The sequence below is a fragment of the Cololabis saira genome, chromosome 11, assembly GCF_033807715.1.
Source record: "Cololabis saira isolate AMF1-May2022 chromosome 11, fColSai1.1, whole genome shotgun sequence".
NCBI lineage: Eukaryota > Metazoa > Chordata > Actinopteri > Beloniformes > Belonidae > Cololabis > Cololabis saira.
Genome location: NC_084597.1, coordinates 19,554,544 through 19,575,640, shown reverse-complemented (window position 1 = coordinate 19,575,640; position 21,097 = coordinate 19,554,544). Strand labels below are relative to the sequence as shown.

The 21,097-nt window shown below is 41.1% G+C and overlaps 1 protein-coding gene across 2 annotated transcripts in view; it reads left to right on the top strand.

Annotated features, from left to right (window-relative positions):
• LOC133455080 (homer protein homolog 1) overlaps window positions 1-21,097 on the top strand; it is a 43,360-nt gene that overhangs the window by 13,068 nt on the left and 9,195 nt on the right. For both annotated transcript variants that reach the window (XM_061733917.1, XM_061733916.1), the window contains exons 2-4: window positions 13,963-14,119; window positions 18,666-18,797; window positions 18,882-18,974. In XM_061733917.1, the coding sequence (XP_061589901.1) occupies window positions 13,963-14,119; window positions 18,666-18,797; window positions 18,882-18,974 (382 nt within the window). The remainder of the gene's footprint in view (window positions 1-13,962; window positions 14,120-18,665; window positions 18,798-18,881; window positions 18,975-21,097) is intronic.

Genomic DNA, 21,097 nt, shown 5'->3' with positions numbered 1-21,097 from the left:
CAGAGACATGGCTTGGCACAGATGCACCTGTTGTTCTCACTGAGGCCTACCCACCAGATTTTAAATTTGTATTTTCTACTAGGGGGAGCAAGAGAGGGGGCGGAACTGCATCAATAACAAGAACCACTTTGTCATCCAATGCAGTTCCTTTTAACAGCTACACATCATTTGAATATCATGGTTTTGTTTTTAGCAACCCCCGATTCTCTGCATAACGGTCTACAGACCCCCCCAGTATTCCAACTGTTTTATCAGCCAATTCTCTGAACTTTTATCAATTATTCACACCTCCTACAACAGGATCTTAATAACTGGTGATTTTAATCTGCACTTAAACATCTCAGACCCAGTATCCAGAGAATTTTTAAACCTTTTAAACTGTTTAGATTTTAAGCAACATGTTACACAGCCGACCCACAGCAGGGGTTTGCACCATGGACCTGGTCATAACCTACGTCCTGTCCCTGGGTGCGTGCTCTGTTGTGGACCTGGCTGTGTCTGACCACTACTGCGTGTTTTTTAACATCACCAGTTTTAACCAGCGGGAGGCCCCGGTGAGAACGGTGAGGAAACGCTACCTAACTCCTGAAGTGGCTGCAAATTTTATCCAGATTTTACAGAACATTCCTGCAGAGATTCTACCAGCACCCTGTGATTTTATCGTTGACAATTTTAACAATATTCTTAAAGCAACGCTGGACTCAGTGGCTCCGCTTTTAACTAAAACAATTAGGATAAAACCTACACCCCCATGAACTGAGGAAATGAAGAAACTAAAAAGAAACTGCAGGAGTGCTGAAAGAAAATGGAGCAAATTTGAAATTAACAGTACACCACGAAATTTTATGCCAACACCTTAAAAATTACAGTAACTCTATCAAAAAAGTAAGAACTTCCCATTACAAAAACCTAATTTCAAATAACAAAAACAATCCCAAATTTCTAATTATCCACATTAGATTTTTTAACAAATGGAAATCCCAACAGACCCCATAAAACAGCAACAGATGCCCTGTGAGGATTTTGCAGACCACTTCAGGGGTAAAATTGATGAAATTAGATCCATTCTTTTATCTCAACAGATTTTAACTCTTAACACACCTGGATCAGTGCTTTTATCTGAAACACTGGAGAGTTTTGCCTTGGTTGATGCGGGGACACTTGGTCGAGTTTTCTCCCAGGTAAAGCCCACAACCTGCCTTTTAGACCTCATTCCCACACCGTTTTTTAAAACACTCTATGGATTCTTCGAGGAACAGCTCCTGTATTTGGTCTTCCTTTAAAACGGCAGTCGTGAAGCCTCTTCTGAAGAAGAGTGGTTTAGACCCCAATGTTTTAAATAATTACCGGCCTGTATCCAACTTACCATTTTTAAGTAAAATTTTAGAAAAACTTGTTTTTAATCAAGTAAATACATTTTTAAACACATTTTAGAGGCTCATCAGTCCGGATTTTGGATGAACAGAGTACAGAGCACAGTACAGAGACAGCACTTTAAAACTTTTTAAATGACACCAGGTGTAATTTAGATAACCAAAAACTCAGTAATAATCAGTCTTCCATCGCCATGGGTGACAGCAGACATGAGGTGTTTCTGCTGCAGATATGAGGTGTTTCTGCTGAAACGCTGTGCTGGTTTTCACCAAACATGATGCTGGGCATTCAACTCTTAACACATATTTGATCTCATCTCTCCATAGGACGTTGTTCCAACAGTCTTGCGGTTTGTTCAGGTGCCATTTTGTGAACCTCAGTTTAGGGGTGGGCGATATGGCAAAAATATCATATCACGATTTAAAAATCACAATTTTGATTTTATCACACTCTTAAATTGAAAAAATTAAAACAGACAATACATGTTGCTGAGGGTGACAATAATTTAAAGAGACTATTAAAATTTAGAGCCGTGGGGGCCAGGAAAAAGAAATCTTGAATGATTGTAGTTGTCAGTTTCAATAACTGACGTTTTATTTGTGTCAATTTTCATGTTTTGCCAGTTTTTTCATTCTTATTATTTACATTCTGTCCAGTATTTCAACTTTCTAGAGAGCTGGTTTGTCTAGAAAATATTTCCTTCAAGTTCATTAAAGTGAAAGACTTAATTGCACTCTCACAGCTGAATTAACTTTAACCCTTTGCTGAACTTTTACCAGTACTTACAGCTGGGCACCTCCCAACGCTGTTCAGCTACTTTAAGCAGGTGTTTGAACACCTCATTTCTGTACCGTCTTTAAAGGTACCATATCCTTTGTGAGATAAAAGGTAACAGCTTCTGTTATTTCTTTCCATTGCTTGCTTGACTTGTCAAATGCCTGTTAATGTTGTCTGTTTTGGTCTCATGCTAGCTGCAGCCTCCACCTGCGTTGCCGCCGGGCCCCTTGCTGTTTGGCTCTCAGCATACTGCTTGGGATGCTTCCTCTTCAGGGGATTAAACAGATTTGTCATATTAGCGCCCGACGTGCGAACGGTTTCTGTGCAAACTTTGCAAATTACATTTGCTTGAGCTTGATCACTTGCAGAATTTTTTTTGCAATGAACTCCGTGCTTTCAGCCATCGTTCTCAATGTGGTACCGCTACACACACAAACAAGGAGGCGGGTAGGAAAGCGTGTCACTGCCCGTAGTCGGCTATGATTGGTCGGTCAGGTTGAGGATGTCAATACGTCTCGAGTCAGTGCATCAGCATAGAACTGCAATTTATAGAATGTGTCCTAGATGATCCCACGATCTCTGCAGTTTTCAAGATCGTCTTCACATTGAAATCCTTCACGATCTCATATCGTCATATCGCCCACCCTTACCTCAGCTGTTCTTCCACATTCTTGGGCTGAGAAAGCTTCTCTTTGGAACAAGCTGTACTTGTTTAGGCTTCTTCTAAATGCGTAATGTAATGTATAACATTCTTGGTGAGGCCTGAAATGTGGCTCATAGGGTTCTTGGGTACCATTGTACGGTCTAAACTTGGTCAATTTGTCGGTCCATCCTCTCTTTGGAACACTGCCACCTGCCTTGCTTTCTACATATAATGAATCATTCATAATGTAAAATGTTTAACTCCAAGTTGTTTGAAAGTGAGTTTATGATCCTTTCTACACTGATGACAAACCAAACATGTTTGCATGTTCTCCCCGTGTTCCCTTGGGTAGCTAATGTGAGCTACCCTCACAAAAACATGCAGCAGTCCTGGGCTATACATGCCCCCTCTGGCCAGCCCAGATGGGGTGGGGAGGATCTGGCCGGAACAACGTGATCCTTCCACGCGCTACGTCCAGCCAGAGAAACCCCACCCTGTCTGGTGAAAAGAAGCTGCTCACTCCTCAAGTAAGGAGGAGACTAGAGCTCAGTGCAGGGCCCTCCTGGGGTTGGTAGAGGGAGCAATGCCCACTGACTTAGGTAGGAGCACTAGGTGATAAAATGGGGAAAAAAATCGGGATTTAAAAAAAAAAAAAAAAAAAATGTATTGATACTTGGATTTATGTATCGATAATCATTCCTACACATGTATATCGATAAAATCGATATTTTTAACCCATCCCTAGTCATAATTTAGCTTTTTATTCACTGTTAAAATTTATTTTCGATAGTTTCCAATCCGGTTTCGTCTTAGTTTGCAGGCCTAAACAAGCACCCGTATCTCTGTAAGCTCATTAGCCACTGACGACACAGGTCTCTGCTTTCCGCTCTGAAAACCGTCTGTGTGGGTCTTCTGTAGCCGTGATTGCATCTGCTGGCTGTAGGTGGAGAACTGCTGAGCTGATAACATCAGCGGTCAGATTCCTGTTGAAGCACTTGTCATTGAGACTGGAATGCCCCAGCACGCTTCATTGTGAAAAGGGATTATGGGCTAACAATCGCCACACTCACTCACAGAGACACAGCACGGGTGTAGATTTTGAGGCCATGCCGTCAGTCCAATTATACCCTCAAATTTCAAAAGAACCCAAGTACCATGGCACATTTAGACTTTGACAGTACTGAGCAGAGTTAAGCCAGTACTTTTACATGTTTACTATCAGTGAAATTAAAGCAGGAACCCGAACGTATTGTCCAGCATCTGTTTTCAACAAAATTAGCCTTTACCCAGTTTCTGTTTATCAAGAGAGAAACATGTAGCTTTAACCTCAGGATAGTAAATTAAAGTGTCGGTTTTGGATACCTTTCTTGGTTCAAAAGTTGCAAGAACTTTTTTGGTAAGAGGTACGAAACTGTGATGATTATGAATGGCATGAAACTGGTTAAACTGTTGTACCTTCAAGCTTCAAGCCTGTTTTACATGAAGGCTCATCCTGAACATGTCATGGAAGATATCAGAGGGAAATGTCCTGTAATCAGATCATGTGAGAGGGAGCGGAACATGTTTATGGTAGAGGTAGGGGTGTAACAATATATCGTGCCACGAAATTTCGCGATACAAAAACGTCACGATACGTGTCGTGGAGGTGACAAACTGTATCCCGATATTGGGTTATTAATATTAATCTATTGTGTTGACTTGTAACGCGCGTGCCGACCGCGCCTCGACCCGCGGACCAAAATCTTACTACACTCAGAAGAAACTAGTACTGTTTTGCGGTCCCGATTACAGGGCTCTTTCGGGGTTTTGAGCTCTGAAATTTTACTTATGTAAGGCTGGTGTAGAGTTAAGCCTTACCTTATTAAATTAAACCTTTTTCGGGTCGTGAGTTGGATAAACACGGGGACAACTTCTTCATAGTTCGAGTGTACTTTAATGTCCCTCAACAGTGTAGGATTTTAGAACATCAATACAGCACCTAGTGCCGTACTGTGGCGTATCACTCCGCCCAATCTAAAACATACTAAGCACTACAGATAAACTGACTAGTGTAATTATAGTCCCTAATTTACATCAGAATATAAAGAATATATTTATAAAATAATGAACCATGAATTACCAAAATAACCTTCTTAACAAAAATAAATCTCCTCTTACACTGGAAAAGAAAAAAGTCAAATCATACATGAGAGAAACTATTCAGTTTTTGGCAAAATATTTGTACTTGGATGAAACTGAAGATGCATAATGCAAACCTGACATTTACTTTTAGTTCAGTTTGTGGAAAATGGTTGGCCTGGCTTTCTCTTTAAACCTTAAACAGTTATAAAGCATTACAAACTGTAACAATAGGGCAAACGTACAGTATTGTTTTTTATTTTGTGTCTTTCAAATAAAAGACTATTTTTTCCAGTCATATGTTCCTCATTCAAGGTTGTTAAAAAAATACTGCTATAATATCGTATCGTTATCGTGACCTCAATATTGTGTATCGTGAGATTAGTGTATCGTTACACCCCTAGTAATCGCTAACTATATCGCACTTATTTTCCTGGTATCGGTTAACTCTTTATCATGAGCCAATGAGAGTTCCTGTCTCACACTGGCTCACTATGTCTGTCTTTAAATAACATCTGCTGAATCTCCACTTTGTTTCTTTAATTAACACATTGATAATATGAAACGAGATTCCCACCGGTGGGAACCATAGCTGGATCCCAGAAGAGACCTGAGACACACAGCACTCAACCAAGTGTTCATTTCCCTTTCCCTGGAAGCCTGGCAGACTGTCATCCCAGGACTAAATCTGAATTTAAGAGCATGTCTCCATATTTAATAACAATAATGACAGTAGTCGTATCACTTGAGTAGCTTACTGATCAATTGTTATTTAAAGGGGACCTATTATGGCATCTAATCCCTATTCTAAACAGGCCTTGAATGTCTTATAAACTTTTGATTGTTTTTGCTAAATGAATTAGAAATTCAGCCTCTGAGCCATGTCTTTATCTTCCCAGTTTCTAACCTCCTCCTCTATGAGGGATTCTGAGTGGGCGGGGAGGCTATGATAATGAGGCACTGTGCTGATTGACTGCCTGACGCGATGACGCGACACACCCCTACGAAAAAATTGTGTAAGCCCCGGCCGGCGGAGTTACCGTGTCCTAACACCGTGTCATAACTGCATGCAATGCGATCGAGCGTCAGCGACAAAATCTATTCCATTGCTTTATTTTCTAACTGGCCGCAGCGACGCAGCGCGACACAGCGCTGTTTTGAGCTGGCCGTTTCCTGCCGCTCACGTTGAAAGGCGGTTGAAAACGCTGTAGGAAACGGTCACGGATGAGGAACGGCTGATCCAGTTAGTTGAAATGACAAGTTATCTCTATGATACCTCCTCATTTCACTACAAAAACCTCAGTGAGCATCTGCGTGAGTCTCTGGTTTGGTTTCGGGCCGTTGATTGCCACTGTTAGTCTGAATCTCTGCTGGTTCAGACTCACACACAGGTGGTAATATCTTTGACCTGGTGCTGATCAGAAACTGCAATACAGCTGACGTGTGTGTCACACCACTGCACCTCTCAGACCACTTCATGGTTACATTTTCCATCTCCCTTCCTCATGTCACTCACCTGACTCTTAAAATGGTTTCCTACCGCAGAAACTTACGTTCTCTCAGTCCTACACAGCTGTCTAATGAGGTCTGCTCTAACCTCCCTTCCCTCTCAGGCTTTCTCACCCAATCTGTTAATGAGGCTACAGAAACACTCTGCTCCTCACTCGCCTCCTCTCTGGATGAACTCTGTCCTCTGGTGTCCAAACCAGCTGGACAGAAACCTCCCAGTCCATGGCTCACAGAGGGATGAGGGACAACAGAAGTGGACTCAGAGACTCAAAGAGTGCACTGACTTGTCTGAGTACCGACAAAAACTGTTATGTTTCACATCCAGCTTAAAGGCTGCCAAGGTTTTACCAGAACAAAATCAGAAATGCTCCCAACAACCGACAGCTGGCGTTTAATTCTCTTCTCTCTCCACCTCCTGTTCAATCACCTACTGAGTTGTCTGCAGAAACGTTTGCTTCCCACTTTACTGAAATGGTTGCTAGTATCAGTAACCGATTCTCTGAGCCTTACCATCTCTGCCCACTCCAACCTGCTACTGGCGCCTCTCCCTGCTCCTTCCGATCTCTAAATGAGGATGAAGTCTCTAAGGGTGCTTTCACACCTGTGGCCCGTTTGTTTTGTTCCGATTCAGGGGCTGAATCGATACAGTTGTTCCGTTTCTCGTCTGTGGCGTTTGTGTTCACAAGGCAAACGTCTGTACCGTTTCAAAGCTGTTAACAAATGCCATGCGCGAACCAGCTGCTCTCTGATTGGTCAAATGAATGCGGAAGGAGTTTCCTCTTCTGTACCCCGGGATAAACGGCACGCCCCCTCTCAGCGCAGCACAGACCGTAGGCCCCGGCTTTAGGCTGATTTATGGTTCTGCGTTACAACAACGCAGAGCCTACGGCGTAGGGTACGGCGTAGGCTCTGCGTCGATTTAACGCTGAACCATAAATCAGGCTTTACCCATTCATTTATGTGCTACCGGCGCAGAGCGGAGCTCAGCGGCGGGCGAGACGGCGCCTGCTGCAGCCGGGTTGGCGCTGCGCAAACCCTGCCCGAATTTTTATTTTCACTGTGCCGCGCTGGGACGACATCTCGGAGAGAAGTTGGTGGAGGCTGCACCGACTCCTCTCCTTGCGCCGCGGTCGCACATACACATGAATGGAGTTGTATCGGTTGCTGTTTGGATTATGTTCTCACTACAAATTTAAAAAATGAACCGTTTCATTTCTCAAATGGTATCGGGCCGAGACCACCTCTCCTAGGTGATCTCGGATCGCTTGTTTTGTACCGTTTCAGAGCGCGATTGCTGGGTTCACATATACCAAAACGTTCCGATCTTTAGGGGGAAACGTTCCCTGTTCCGGTACAACTGCTTGAAACGGTACAGGTGTGAAAGCACCCTAAACTTCTAGTCGGCTCAGAACCAACGACCTTTAGCACTGGCATGGCAGCTCCTGTGTCCAACTGGACTCTCAGCAGTCTGACCAGCACTGATCCAGCTGGACCCTCCTATGGGATTTTGTGCTTGTGTTGTTCTCTCAGATGTAAGTCGCTTTAGGTAAAAGCGTCTGCTAAATGACAGTAGTAGAAGTAGATGTCAAGCCAATGTTAGGTTTTTAGCATAAACCCAATTTTCAAATCTATATAATAATCTAATTATAATCAAATGTTGTAATACAACATTGTTCCAACCTCACACTAACTTCAGGTGTCCGCTATCGCTGGCAACGATGAACCAATCATAGAACAGTACGTAGTACGACGCTTACCTCCGCCACTTTTTATTTGTGGATTTGTGGAAGACGAATTATTTAAAATGTGAGAATATTTTTCTGTATTAGTTACAACTGAACAATATTCGGAGTTATTGTGAACGAGTTTAATAAAGTTTGACTGACCAGACTGATTTGTTTCGCTTTATATATGTTTTATCATGCGCCTTAAGTGTCCGTGTGGAGAGCCCTTTTTATACACTTTCTGTACTATTCAGACTGTCAATCCACTGGAGTTAGGGCTGTGCGATTAATCAATTTTAAATCTAAATCGGATTTATTAATCAAAATCGATGTTAAAAAAGGAAAATCGGAAAATCGATTTTCCTTTTTTGCAGCTGGCTGCATTACAGACAGAGCTCGTCTAGTCTTTGTTTGGTCAAGAAAATTGTAAATGTTGTCACTTTACTAAACTCAAGGAGGATTTACAGTATCTTTCAATTGCACTTCATTCCCAATAGGGAAATTTGTTTGCTATTTTTCTTTAAAAATAAAGATAAAATATTTGAAACAATTTATTCCATTGTCTTTTGTAGTTTTACCAAAAAAATCGAAATCGAATTTTATTTTTGTCCAAAATCGCCCAGCCCTAACTGGAGTGATAATCTAAGTCTAGTCAGAGTACCTTTTGTTGCCAGCTGTACTAGCGTTGCCATTTCACTGCAAAAACATATCCCATCCTAGCTCAAAACTGTTCAGTTCATGTAGTTCTGGCCCCTAATGAAAGTTTACACTCTTTACTATCTAATGCCAGAATGAAGGTTGGTTTAGCTTCAGAGTTCTCCTTTTAAAGTTACAGCCAGTTGCCTCTTATCATTAATCCTTTATGAACTTATCATCAAAATGTATAAAAGCAGATGTTTTGACCGTTCGTTGGTCTGAAGTAGAAGTGTGTTAAGACAATGCCAAGAGGGAAAGACATGAGCAATGGTCTTAGATAAACCGTTGTTGTTCATTACTCTCAGATTACTGACACTTTGTAAACACTTTGTAGACAAGTCAGTTTTCTAACTGCATTAAGAACATGGTTTCTTTTTGTGGGTCTGTAAATAAAGAGTGCGAGACGGTGGTTGTACTCAAAGCTCTGGATATCAACAGGCCTTAAGCAAAGAACTGAAATGAACAGTGAAAGACTTTTCTTTTCGTGATGTTTGTTGATATGCTCCCTCACAACCCACATCTACCCAGCTGACTACAGAAACCTTTTTAGACCAAACGTGGAGTCTGCCCCATAGTTGGGTTGATAAGAGGTTGCAGAGCTTTCACGCCACAAACGGACCGACTTCAGGGACGTCTCGGTACAGCCTTCCAGTGCAGTTGCTGTGTTCACGCTGACCCACGTGAACTCATACCCACTCATACAGAGTTCTTTTGGGCCGATCTAAATAGTATCGGTGTGAAAACACCCAGAGAGAAGCAATTGTTGCTACATCTGAAAAGGGTTATCAATTCAGTTTAGAGTTTAACATTCTACAGCGAGAAAGATTATTCACAAGTGGAAAATAATTAAGGTGGGTGACAATTATGATTTTACATTTAAAAAAGAATAGGATTGAAATGATTATAGCTCATTTAACAGTTCAAACATAGGTTTTTTTTTTCTTCTAACAGTGCGTTATTAAATGTGTCCTGCTTTTAAAGGAAGTAAGTCATAGAAAGTTTTCTGTCTGCTTTTAGATGAGATTGCTGCAACAAAATAAAAAAACCTATCTATCTCAACCATGTGAAGTAGAAATTGTCCAAGCGTCAGTCGTTCTCTTTGGAAATGTTTGTCATTCTCCTTCAGTATTTTAAAGTTAGTACAAGTCAAAGAGAAAAAAAATCTCCCTCTTCCGAGCAGATGTAGCTTGTTTTGCTTTAATGATGACCCTGTGAGCTTTTCATCTATAATAATGCCTGAAAGTCATCCAGCTCCTGGTGATCTCTGCATGTTGTCAAAAAAGGTGCTTCCATGTCACTCTGGCATCGGTGCTTGACTTCAGGCCAGCACACAACCTGCTGATCAGGTCTGGCCTCCACTGACTCACGCATACACGGCAGAAAAATCTAACGCCCGGACACGTTCCAGCCAGAATCATTCAGGCGCGACATCATGAGCTGCCTCGGTCCTCGCTGCCACGCCTGTGAAAGTGGAGTTTAAAATGAGTGACAGCCAGTGTCTGGCTCCACAGCTGCACCTGTCAAATCTCTGTCGCCGAGCCTGTGTGACCCTGTTGTCCCCAGTTTGTTTAATATTCTTCTATTATTTTATTCATTTTGAGTTTAGACAAATTGAAATATTTGCTCTTGTTTTTAATTGCCGGTTTGAACTTTTAAAAAATATTTTAAGCCACTACATGTAGCCATACCACTTCTGACCACATGGCGTACAGATCTGTTGTTTTGGCCAAAGAGCCACTGACAGTCATTAGTTTATTTGCTTTTGTTGCAGTAACAGCAGACAAAACAACAGACGACACTGGAGATGGTTTGTTGGCCTGTTAAAAAAAAAAAAAGGCCATCACTTTGCGGTGCGTCCACCTCAATTCAGAGTCTTAAAAGGTAAAAGGCTGTGTTGATGTGACAGTATTCTCTTTGCATTGAGTTGCTGAAGAAGCATAAATCAGGGCTGCACGCTGACTGACAGGGGCTGACGCATTAATGTTGTTGTGATTTGCTGGCCTCATTTGGTCAGATGTGGTATGGCTACATAGAGCAGCTTTAAGAACTTAAAGAGCATATTGCAGGTTGGAGACCCCTGTGAATCAATGTGTAGGAAAATAATGTAGGAACTGAATTTTCATTGAAATACGCATAAATATATACTACAGTGACATCCGGAGTTGTTTTTGTGAGAGTATTTTACTTCCGCATCTGAAAAAGTTGAACCGGAAGTGACGTGACATCAGGGAGCGCGGTGAAGTCAACAATAGGAAAAATAATGGATCTTAATGTTAGTTGTGACACTGAAGAGGTTGTGAATGTGTATTCACACCAATATGACAGGCCACAGCCTTATAATTACGAAACCCGTTAGGCCCCCCACGTTCTTTTGATTGACAGCTGAAACTCGCTTTTTAAAAGGCTGATTTATGGGTCCGCGTTACACCAACGCAGACCCTACGGCGTAGGTTACGCGGCGACGCACAGAACGCTGCGTGCGCCGCGTACCCTACACCGTAGGCTACGCCGTCGATTTTACGCGGAACCATAAATCCTTTATTCACTGCAGCACTCCTGCTCCGTGCTCCTGAAAGAAACTCTGAAAATAACTCCTTAAAAACGGGTGAGTACTTGTAATCTGTCTACGTTTGTACTTTCTAAACAGAAAACTGGCTTATTATCTTCTCTTTTTTCTGATTAAAAGCATCCGAAATAGCCGGGTATTTTTAAAACCGAATATTTCCCCGTATTTCCCCCCCAACGAAGATCTGCGTTTTCGACCACATTCATAAGCACAGACCTGTAGATCATCTGGTCTTCAGGCCTCCGGGCCGCCTCTGCAGCGCAGCTCCCCAGGAGCGGCGCCTCATTCTCGGGTAACGAGCTGGAGTTCCCCCTGTGTCCGCCGCGGAGCTGCCGCATTAATCGACGCAGCCCAGCTGCAGCCCTGCTGCGCGTCGCCGCGTACCCTACGGCGTAGGCTCTGCGTCGGTGTAACGGTGTCAAGAGCAGAGACCATTTATTTAATAAATAGCTTGGAGGACAGATGGTGGATCATCTGCAGTTCTGGATCGCACGTTAGACGTCAGACTCAGAGCAGATTTGTTGTTGTTTTGGAGCATAATGTGACGTTGGAAAACGCAGAACTGCTCTCTGTCTCTGTCTACACGCATATACATAAACGGAGTTTTCAAAAATCTTCACTTTGCCCGGAGTTTTTTTAAACATTCGTTTATTTGTGTTTTCATGTGGATGACAGGTCCAAACGTAGGAAAATATCTTCGGTTTAGCAGATACCCGGCTACGTGTTTACGGGGTCTGGGCAGTCAGATGGGGCAGCTGTGGAGACTGCTCCCTGGTGTGACGTCATATGACGCGGTGTTCGAAAAAAAAAGCGTTTGTACGAGCTTGGCTAAAATCAGCCACTTTTTCCTCTGAATACGTGCCCTTATGTCTTGTAAAACATATTAAATCCTACATTAACTTCTCACATAGTCATTTTCACATAAGGTCAGGTATCATTTTTGAAAAAATTCTAACCTGCAATATGCTCTTTAAAACATGCAGACGTCTGTCCTAAGGTGAGGTGCAAACTAGAAGTAGTTTGCCTATATGTCTTTATTTTTTTACTTACAAAAGTTTCCCCAAAAATTGAAGTCCAAAATCTCCGAGTGCAGCTAAAAGGTCTCCCTGTGCTCTTGTTGCCATCCTCAAATACTTTAGTTCTACTTTTAACAGTTTCCTGTAGATGTGTTTCCATTAACCTTGAAAGTCTTACATTGTTTTTCTGACTAGACATAGAAGATGAGCTCTTTAGCATTTGCTATGTCTTGGGAAATTCATAATTTGTTTCACTCAAATCCCAAAATATTTGTTTCCTTTCACCATTTGTGGAGGTAGTTTATCCTGTGGGACCAAATGAAGTTGTGATGTTGAGGTTTAACCCTCCATGTTGCTTTGTTGTCAGAATAAATCACTCTGTGACTTCATCTCACACTGACTAAAAGTTTACTAACTTCCGGCAAGGATATGATAAAGGAGAGCACACAGAAAGTTGATCATATTAAACATCTGCCCTTCCATGTCCTTGTGTATGCCATGTGAGTGGGAAGCGTACGTGTAAAACGTGCATGTACATAAACACACTTGTTCTCAGTGTGACGGATTGATGGCTCTCCTTGGATTTACAGACCTGCAGTAAATTACGTTTGTGGTGGGATCTGTGAAATGAGCTCTGACTCTCTTCTCAATCCACAAAATGTCCTTGTGGGCTCCTCTTTCTTTGGTGGGCAGGGTTTTCTGTTCACATGTTGGCATTTGTGTGGATCAGTGAGGAATGAGCGAATCAGAGTCCCCACATGCAGCTCAAGTACATGTCGTGTTTTCCTCACGTTACATTTAGCAGGTGCTTTTATCAAAAGCAAATTACAACATAAGAATACAGTCAAGCTACTGGAAGATAGATCACAAATTAGGCTTAGATAAAACAGTATTTGAATAAGGTGACATTCAAGTGCTCGGGAAATCACGACAGAAGTTGTTATTTGAAGAGGACAGTTTTCAACACCGTCTTGAATGTAGAGAGGGACGGCTGCTCTTGTGACCACAGATAACCTGTAACGATGTGGGGGAACAGTCTGGACTGAGATCTCCTCGTGTGAGGAGAGGACAAGGCCAGTCTGTTCTCGTGAAGAGCACAGTGCTCGTGAAGGGGTGTAAGCTTTTACGATAGAGTTCATATTGGCAGGCGCGGACCCTGAGATCACCTTGTAGGCGATGTTTTATTGCAGCAGCCACAGGTAGCCAGTGAAGCTCAATGAACGGAGGTGTGACATGCATGTCTGGGTTTATTAAAGACCAGACATTCTGCTGCTTTCCGGACCTTTTGTAGTGGTTTAGGTGCACAAGGCCGGGTAGGAGGGTATTGCAGCTGGACTTGTATTTGTCCTGTACAGATGAGATATGAGACTGCTTTTAAAATCACATGCATTCCCTCCAGTGATTACTGGGTCTTCCTCTGGGACTCTGTACAAGAATGCTTCCAGGAGGCAGAGGCCCGCCAGACAAGAGTTGAAGCTGTAGCAAAGATACTGAAGGCATCACATCTTCTCTCTTTCTTGTCTCCTTTTTTTGGCGTAGTGAGCAGCCCATCTTCAGCACACGGGCCCACGTCTTCCAGATCGATCCAAACACCAAGAAGAACTGGGTTCCCACAAGCAAACACGCGGTCACCGTCTCCTACTTCTTTGACAGCACCAGGAATGTGTACCGAATCATCAGTCTGGACGGATCCAAGGTAGGTGCAAGTTCTGGCTAGTTCCTACAGCTTCGTTGATGCCGAAAGTTTTATAAAAGGGTCAAAGACGTATAAGGCCTTTGAGTAGCCCATTTTTAAAATACTTAAAATAAAGATATTTTTGGCCATTTTCCAAACATTTGAAATGTAGTGTACACATACTGTACATGTATGTGAAAACTTCAAACAAAGGTATTTTAGTGTTTTTAAACCTTTAAACCGTCATTTGGGGGGACCATTTATCTCAAAATTAATAGATTTCCATAACAAAATTTATATTTTAATAAGTATCAGTAATTAAATTAACTGTTCAAGAAAGATAGACACATTTTTCCTTTCATTTTTTGAAAACCATTTTTAAATACATTCTATCCATAATGGCAGTGTCACCCTCTTACTTACTCTACAATTCATAAAACTGATTTAAAATGTGTACAAGGTGTATCCACTTATGCATGCTATACCAATAATTTATATTTGAACCAAAACTGATAGACATTCAATTTTGAATTTGATACAGAATTGCCATTTGTTGGTTACCCCACATGACAGGTGGTCACCCCACATGATACTTTCAAGTTTAATCAAATATAACAGGCTAACAGTTAGCTATATGATCTAAGCTAGCTACTTCTCACCACATATCACTAACAAATTTACCTTCAAAATATAGATTTGCAAATAAAACGAATTATTTACAGTTTTAGGGTGGTCACCCCACATGATATCAAAATGTGACGTATACACTGCAGCAGTTAGAAAGAGGATTTATTTGTAAAGGAGAGAGAGACTACTGACCTGCAGGTTGTCTCTCTGGGACCCTCATGGAGTAACTGGCTGATGCAACATCCTCTTTGAGATGATTGTCAATATAAAAGTCCCTCAATTGTATTTTTTTCATGGTCACCCCAGATGATAATTCAGACAATGAACATATTCGGACAAGATTAGTTTGTGTATTATGATTGAAATGTGTGTACAAATGTTCCATAACTTTGTCAATAAATCTAAAACAAGTTTGAAAGTATGCCCAATAGGGCAAGCATTATTTTTAAATTGTTTTAATGTGATTTAAAACCAGTTGTCCAAACAGAAGTCAAGGCCGGACGGTCACCCCACATGATGTTTTCACACTTCAGATGGCAGAAAATGACCAATAACCAACATGTTTAAATAAAATAAGAGTGGGCACATGTAGAAGGAACGTATTAGACATACATGTTATATTTTTTATTCATTTTTATGTTTATTATTAGGTAAAAAGTTCCATCGGACAGAAAAAGTAAGCGTCACGTCTTTGACCCAAAAGCAAGTAACTACCTGCTAAACTATGAAATTCTTGATGACTTTGCTTCCCCTCAGGACTGCCTGTCGATATTCATATTGTTCAGTGGCAACAACAGTTAGCATTCCCAAAAAAGGAGATGTCATTACGTGTTAGAAAGGCGGATTATAAATATGTTGCTTCTCAAGGAAAATGATCAGACATTTTTTTCTTGGAGTTGTTTTTCAGCCTGTGTCGTCGCTGCCTTTCAGGCCGGGCGGTGAAGGGGCAACCGAGCCTCTTGCATGTCTGTGGCAGTGATTATTTTAGTCTTCAGAGAGAGGCAGGGGTGGATTTCGCCTAGTTATGCAAGATCCTCCCTGGTTGACTGGTGCTGTTGTTGAACCAGCAATTTAGCTGGAAAAAGGGCAGGGATGTGGTGGGCAGGCGTTGGAGGACATCATCACCATGACAACAAGAAGACAAACGAGCGCAGTGACAAGTCTTTCTGGTTGTGATGGTCTAATACAGAGCTGGGAAACTTAAGCATCTTTTTTTTCAAAATGAACACCAATAGATATCAAACAAACATAAAAGAACTGTGTAACTGTTTAGTGGCAGTGTAAAACAACATGGAAAGTCTTTTTTCAGCTTCATGGATCGTTTTATTTGTGTTTTTATCTGTTGGTGGGCAACTTTGCTGTTTGTTTTCAAATCACAAACTTTAAACCATCAACAGGAGGCAGGTGTTCACCGACAAAAACCTCATAAAACTGCTGTGCAGTGTCTGCAGCTGCCAGCTGATCGACGTCGAGTGAGCATTTACCTTACAAACAAAGCAAATAAATGACATTGTCTCTGGCCGAGTCCTGCTGGACGGCTACTGAGCAACTGTTCCATGACAGGCTTGCAGGATCAATTCAAAATATAATAACATATTGGTTTTATGAATTTCAGAAGCTTTAAAAATAAACTATTGGTCAATTAAAATTTGTGCTGAGTTTGAATTAATGGTATGAACCTCCTTTCTAAATAAATAATGCTAAAATTTGATAAATATGCAGTTCTACCCAAAATAAAAAAAAATAGTTTTGGGTTATTTGTGTCTTATTTTGTTTAGCAATAATAGGTTGTTTTAAAAAAAAAAAAAAAGTAAATAAAGGAAAATCCAGCCATAAAGTCACTAAAGATCACAACCAATCTTTCAGCTGTTTTTCTCTCTACACCTTTTAAGGTCTTAACTCCACAACATATTTTATCTCTAAATGTTCATAATCAGAGTGGGGTTTTGCTTTGTCTCACAATAAATGTTGGCATTTATTCAAAATTTGATCAACTATTTTAATACAAAAAAAATAGAGCTGAGTTTCTTATACTTTAGGAAGGCTGTAGATCAAAACGATCTCATCTATTATTTGATTGTAAGGGGAAAAAAAGGTGTAAATTGAAGCAGTTTTGAGCGAGAATAGGATATACGTTTGAACCAAAATGATAATTAAAGTTGGCAGAGGGGACCTTTAATCAAAATAAATAGCAATTTTATTACTCGAAAGTCTCATTCCACTTTCACAATAGTGTGGATAGGGTTCCCACGGACAATCTTAGGTAATTTTAACTCAATCAATTGGTGTTTTTTTTCCTGGAATATCTTTACGTTCTCACTTAAAACTGTTTTGAGTCATGTTGTTTTACTCCATAACAAAGGTTTACCAGGTTGGCTCGTTTTAACTCCTTTTGAAGCCACCCTATGTAGTAATGCAGCTTCTGACCACAAGGAGGATTCGACAAAGCACACCGGACCGCCTCCCGCTCGCAGAAGTGGTACTGCTAAATAGAGTTGCTCTAAATTCACATTAAGACTCAATATTCCAGTACATGCTATTCAAATTTCTATAATAACAGTATCAAGTTTCAGCTGTTGATCTTTCAATACTGGTTTTTCAACAGTAGGGGTGTAACAATATATCGTGCCACGAAATTTCGCGATACAAAAACGCCACGAAACGTGTCGTGGAGGTGACAAAGTGTATCGCGATATTGGGTTATTAATATTAATCTATTGTGTTGACTAGTAACGCGCAGCTGACCGCGCGTGGCGACCGCGACTCGACCCGCGGACCAAATTCCTACTACGCTCAGAAGAAAGTAGTACCTTTTTGCGGTCCCCATCACGGCACTATTGGGGGGTTTTGAGCTCTGAACTTTCAAGTCTGGTGTAGAGTTAAGCCTTACCTTATTAAATTAAACCTTTTTCGGGTCGTGAGTAGGATAAACACGGGAAAACTTCTTCCGAGTTGGAGTGTACTTTAATGTCCACTCAACAGTGTAGGATTTTAGAACATCAACACAGCACCTAGTGCCGTACTGTGGTGTATCACTCCGCCCAATCTAAAACATACTAAGCACTACAGATAAACTGACTAGTGTAATTATAGTCCCTGATTTACATCAGAATATAAAGAATATATTTATAAAATAATGAACCCTGAATTACCAAAATAACCTTCTTAACAAAAATAAATCTCCTCTTACACTTATAAGGTGAAAATGAATCAATCTTTTTTATGATGTAAAATTGTATGTAATTATTTACTTTTATTTATTTATTTAATTTTAGTTGTTAAATTTCTGGAAAAGAAAAAAGTCAAATCATACATGAGAGAAACTATTCAGTTTGTGGCAAAATATTTGTATTGTATGAAACTGAAGATGCATAATGCAAACCTGACATTTACTTTTAGTTCAGTTTGTGGAAAATGGTTGGCCTGGCTTTCTCTTTAAACCTTAAACAGTTATAAAGCATTACAAACTGTAACAATAGGGCAAACGCACAGCATTGTTTTGTATTTTGTGTCTTTCAAATAAAAGACAATTTTTTCCAGTCATATGTTCCTCATTCAAGGTTGTTAAAAAAAATACTGCTATAATATCGTATCGTTATCGTGACCTCAATATCGTGTATCGTATCGTGACATTAGTGTATCGTTACACCCCTAGTCAACAGCCTCTTGGAGATCAATTTTAATGAGTCACGTGATTCAGCTGAATGCTTAAGAACAGGAATCAAGTCAAGCTCAACAGCCTGAAACTAAAACTCTGATGGACAAGCCCATCAATTGCCCCTCTCCACTGACAGAAACATTAGTCTGTGACTTTTACAAGTCATCATTTACAGATTCTTGTGTAACAAACAAGAACGAACCCGCATGTCTGCCCAGGTCGCACTTATTTTCAGTTTGACGTACTTTAGCGAGGTTTCATGATGTGTTCAAACCTCTACAGGCCATTATCAACAGCACCATCACCCCCAACATGACCTTCACCAAGACGTCGCAGAAGTTCGGCCAGTGGGCCGACAGCCGGGCCAACACGGTCTACGGCCTCGGCTTCTCGTCGGAGAACCAGCTGGTCAAGGTGCGAAGTTTCCTTTTTAGAAAACTTAAAGTTGCCGCTGAGTTTCCATCTGGGCTGCAGGCTCAGCTGCTCTGTTTGTTTCAGTTTGCAGATAAATTTGCTGAGTTCAAGGAAGCGGCGCGGTTAGCAAAGGAGAAGTCTCAGGAGAAGATGGAGCTCACCAGCACGCCCTCGCAGGTAACGGGCACGTAACGAGGTCCTGCATCGCAGGATGCTGGACCTCATTTGCAGCACTGTGAATGGTTACGCTGTGTGTGTGCTTCATACTTGCATTCAAAATATACGTTACAGTATAAAAAAAAAAAGAAAATAATTGTAAAAGTCAGTCAATCCACTGACTTCCAGATTAAATGTCTAACTTTAGAGCAGAAATAAACATATTTACAGTCTGGTTCAAAAATACGTTACAGTCTCAGTGATGCCAGAATGAGTCTTTCTAGACGTTGGTCACTTTCAACTGCCTTTTTTGACTAATCTTACTGCTCACCACTGTGATTCCTAACAGCAACGAACGGTTGCATCATTCACCTGATCTACATGCAGGTCTAGATAGTGCTGGGCGGTATACCGGTTCATACCGAATACCGGTGTTTATTTTTCTTATGATATGAATTTTTCATATACCGTAATACCGGTGAGTAGCGTACACAACGTTGGGAGCGCCGCGCAGCGCGGCGGAACGTAGCGCCGCTGGACACTGTTTGTGAGGGGACTGTTTAGCCAGTGAACAGTGAGCAGAGCCGGCAGGGAAAAGTCAACAGTGCTGCGTGTCCGCGTGTAACTTAAATCTACCATGGCCTCAGCGTTAGGGCTTGGCCAAGTGAGTCTTTATAAATATATGGGCTTTATAAATGTATTAAATATATGAGCGCGGAGTCGGCGAGGAGCTGCGCCCGGCGCCGAGCACGAGCCGGGCGCACAGTGAGTCGCGCTGTGAAGCCTGATTTATGGTTCCGCGTTAAATCGACGCGGAGCTTTCGCCGCTGGGATTTTTGAGTTATATTATGAAAAAGTTCTGAGTTCCCTCTGAGCAGTACTCGAGTTGAGGGGGGATGAGGGGTGATGTGATGGCACCCTCCCCCCTGAAATAAAAACGGTCCAAATCATCCCCCTGTAAAACTGCCATCCCTCCTTTCCATCCCTTATGTCATTTCATCAATGAATGTGGGATTACTGCTATTTCAACTTTTAGAGTCATCACCAGAAAAATAACACCAGAAAAATAACTTATTTGACAATTTTCACCTTGAAATTTCACTTGAAATAAGTAGGAAAATCTGCCAGTGGGACAAGATTTATCTTCTTATTACAAGCAAAAAAAATCTTGTTCCACTGGCAGATTTTTCTACTTATTTCAAGTGAAAATCTACTTGAAAACAGACTGATTTATTTCTTGTGTAGTTGAAAACAGGACATGAGAACAGGACCTTGAAAAAAATAATCGCATTGTAAACGGCATCATTTTGTGAGGCCATGCAAACCTGTATTTATACTACTGTGGACATTAATGTTTTTCTACAATATTTCGTCCTCATTACAGTAAAATAGGCCATTCTAAGTCAATTTACTGCAGCAATTCCTTTCCAAATCATTAGAAAATGTGGTTAACACCCAGTTGTGCATGAAAATAAAAATACCGTGATATACCGTCAAACCGATATAATTTTGAAAAATACCGTGATATAATTTTTTGGTCATACCGCCCAGCACTAGGTCTAGAGAGGAAATGCCAGGAAGGCTGATGTTTGTGATGGAGGGAGAATTATTCACCAGCAGAGGGTAGTGTTAAACCGCTTTACCTGTCACAACCAGCTTAAATCTGTCCAAGAAATGAAATGTTTTCTCATATTTGTAATTAAATTCACAAAAGCAATGTAAACGTTTATTTAAGTAATTTGTTTGAGTAAAGGACTTCTTGTAATTTACTTCCATGGCATTTCTCTGGTGTCTCTTATCGCTCTTTGGAACAGAACCGTTTAAACATTTTTAAAGCTGCATATTTGCAAACTAGTTGCTTTTTAGCAACATTTGCAGTGTGCATCAACATGTCGTTCATGTGAATCGTGTAGATCCGAAGAGCATCTTTGTAGTAACCCGTCTTTGGTGAAACGCAACACGTTTGGCCAATTACAGTCAAGATCAGTTGCATTGCTTTGTTCCCGTGATGTGCTTGAATCATGCCACGTGAAGTTACTTCTCTGACTTTATATAACGTTCTCAAACTTGATGCTACGTAGTTCAGTAAGAAGTTAAGAAGTTGGTGTACTGCTTAGCAACTTCTTGAGTTCCATGATGTGGAA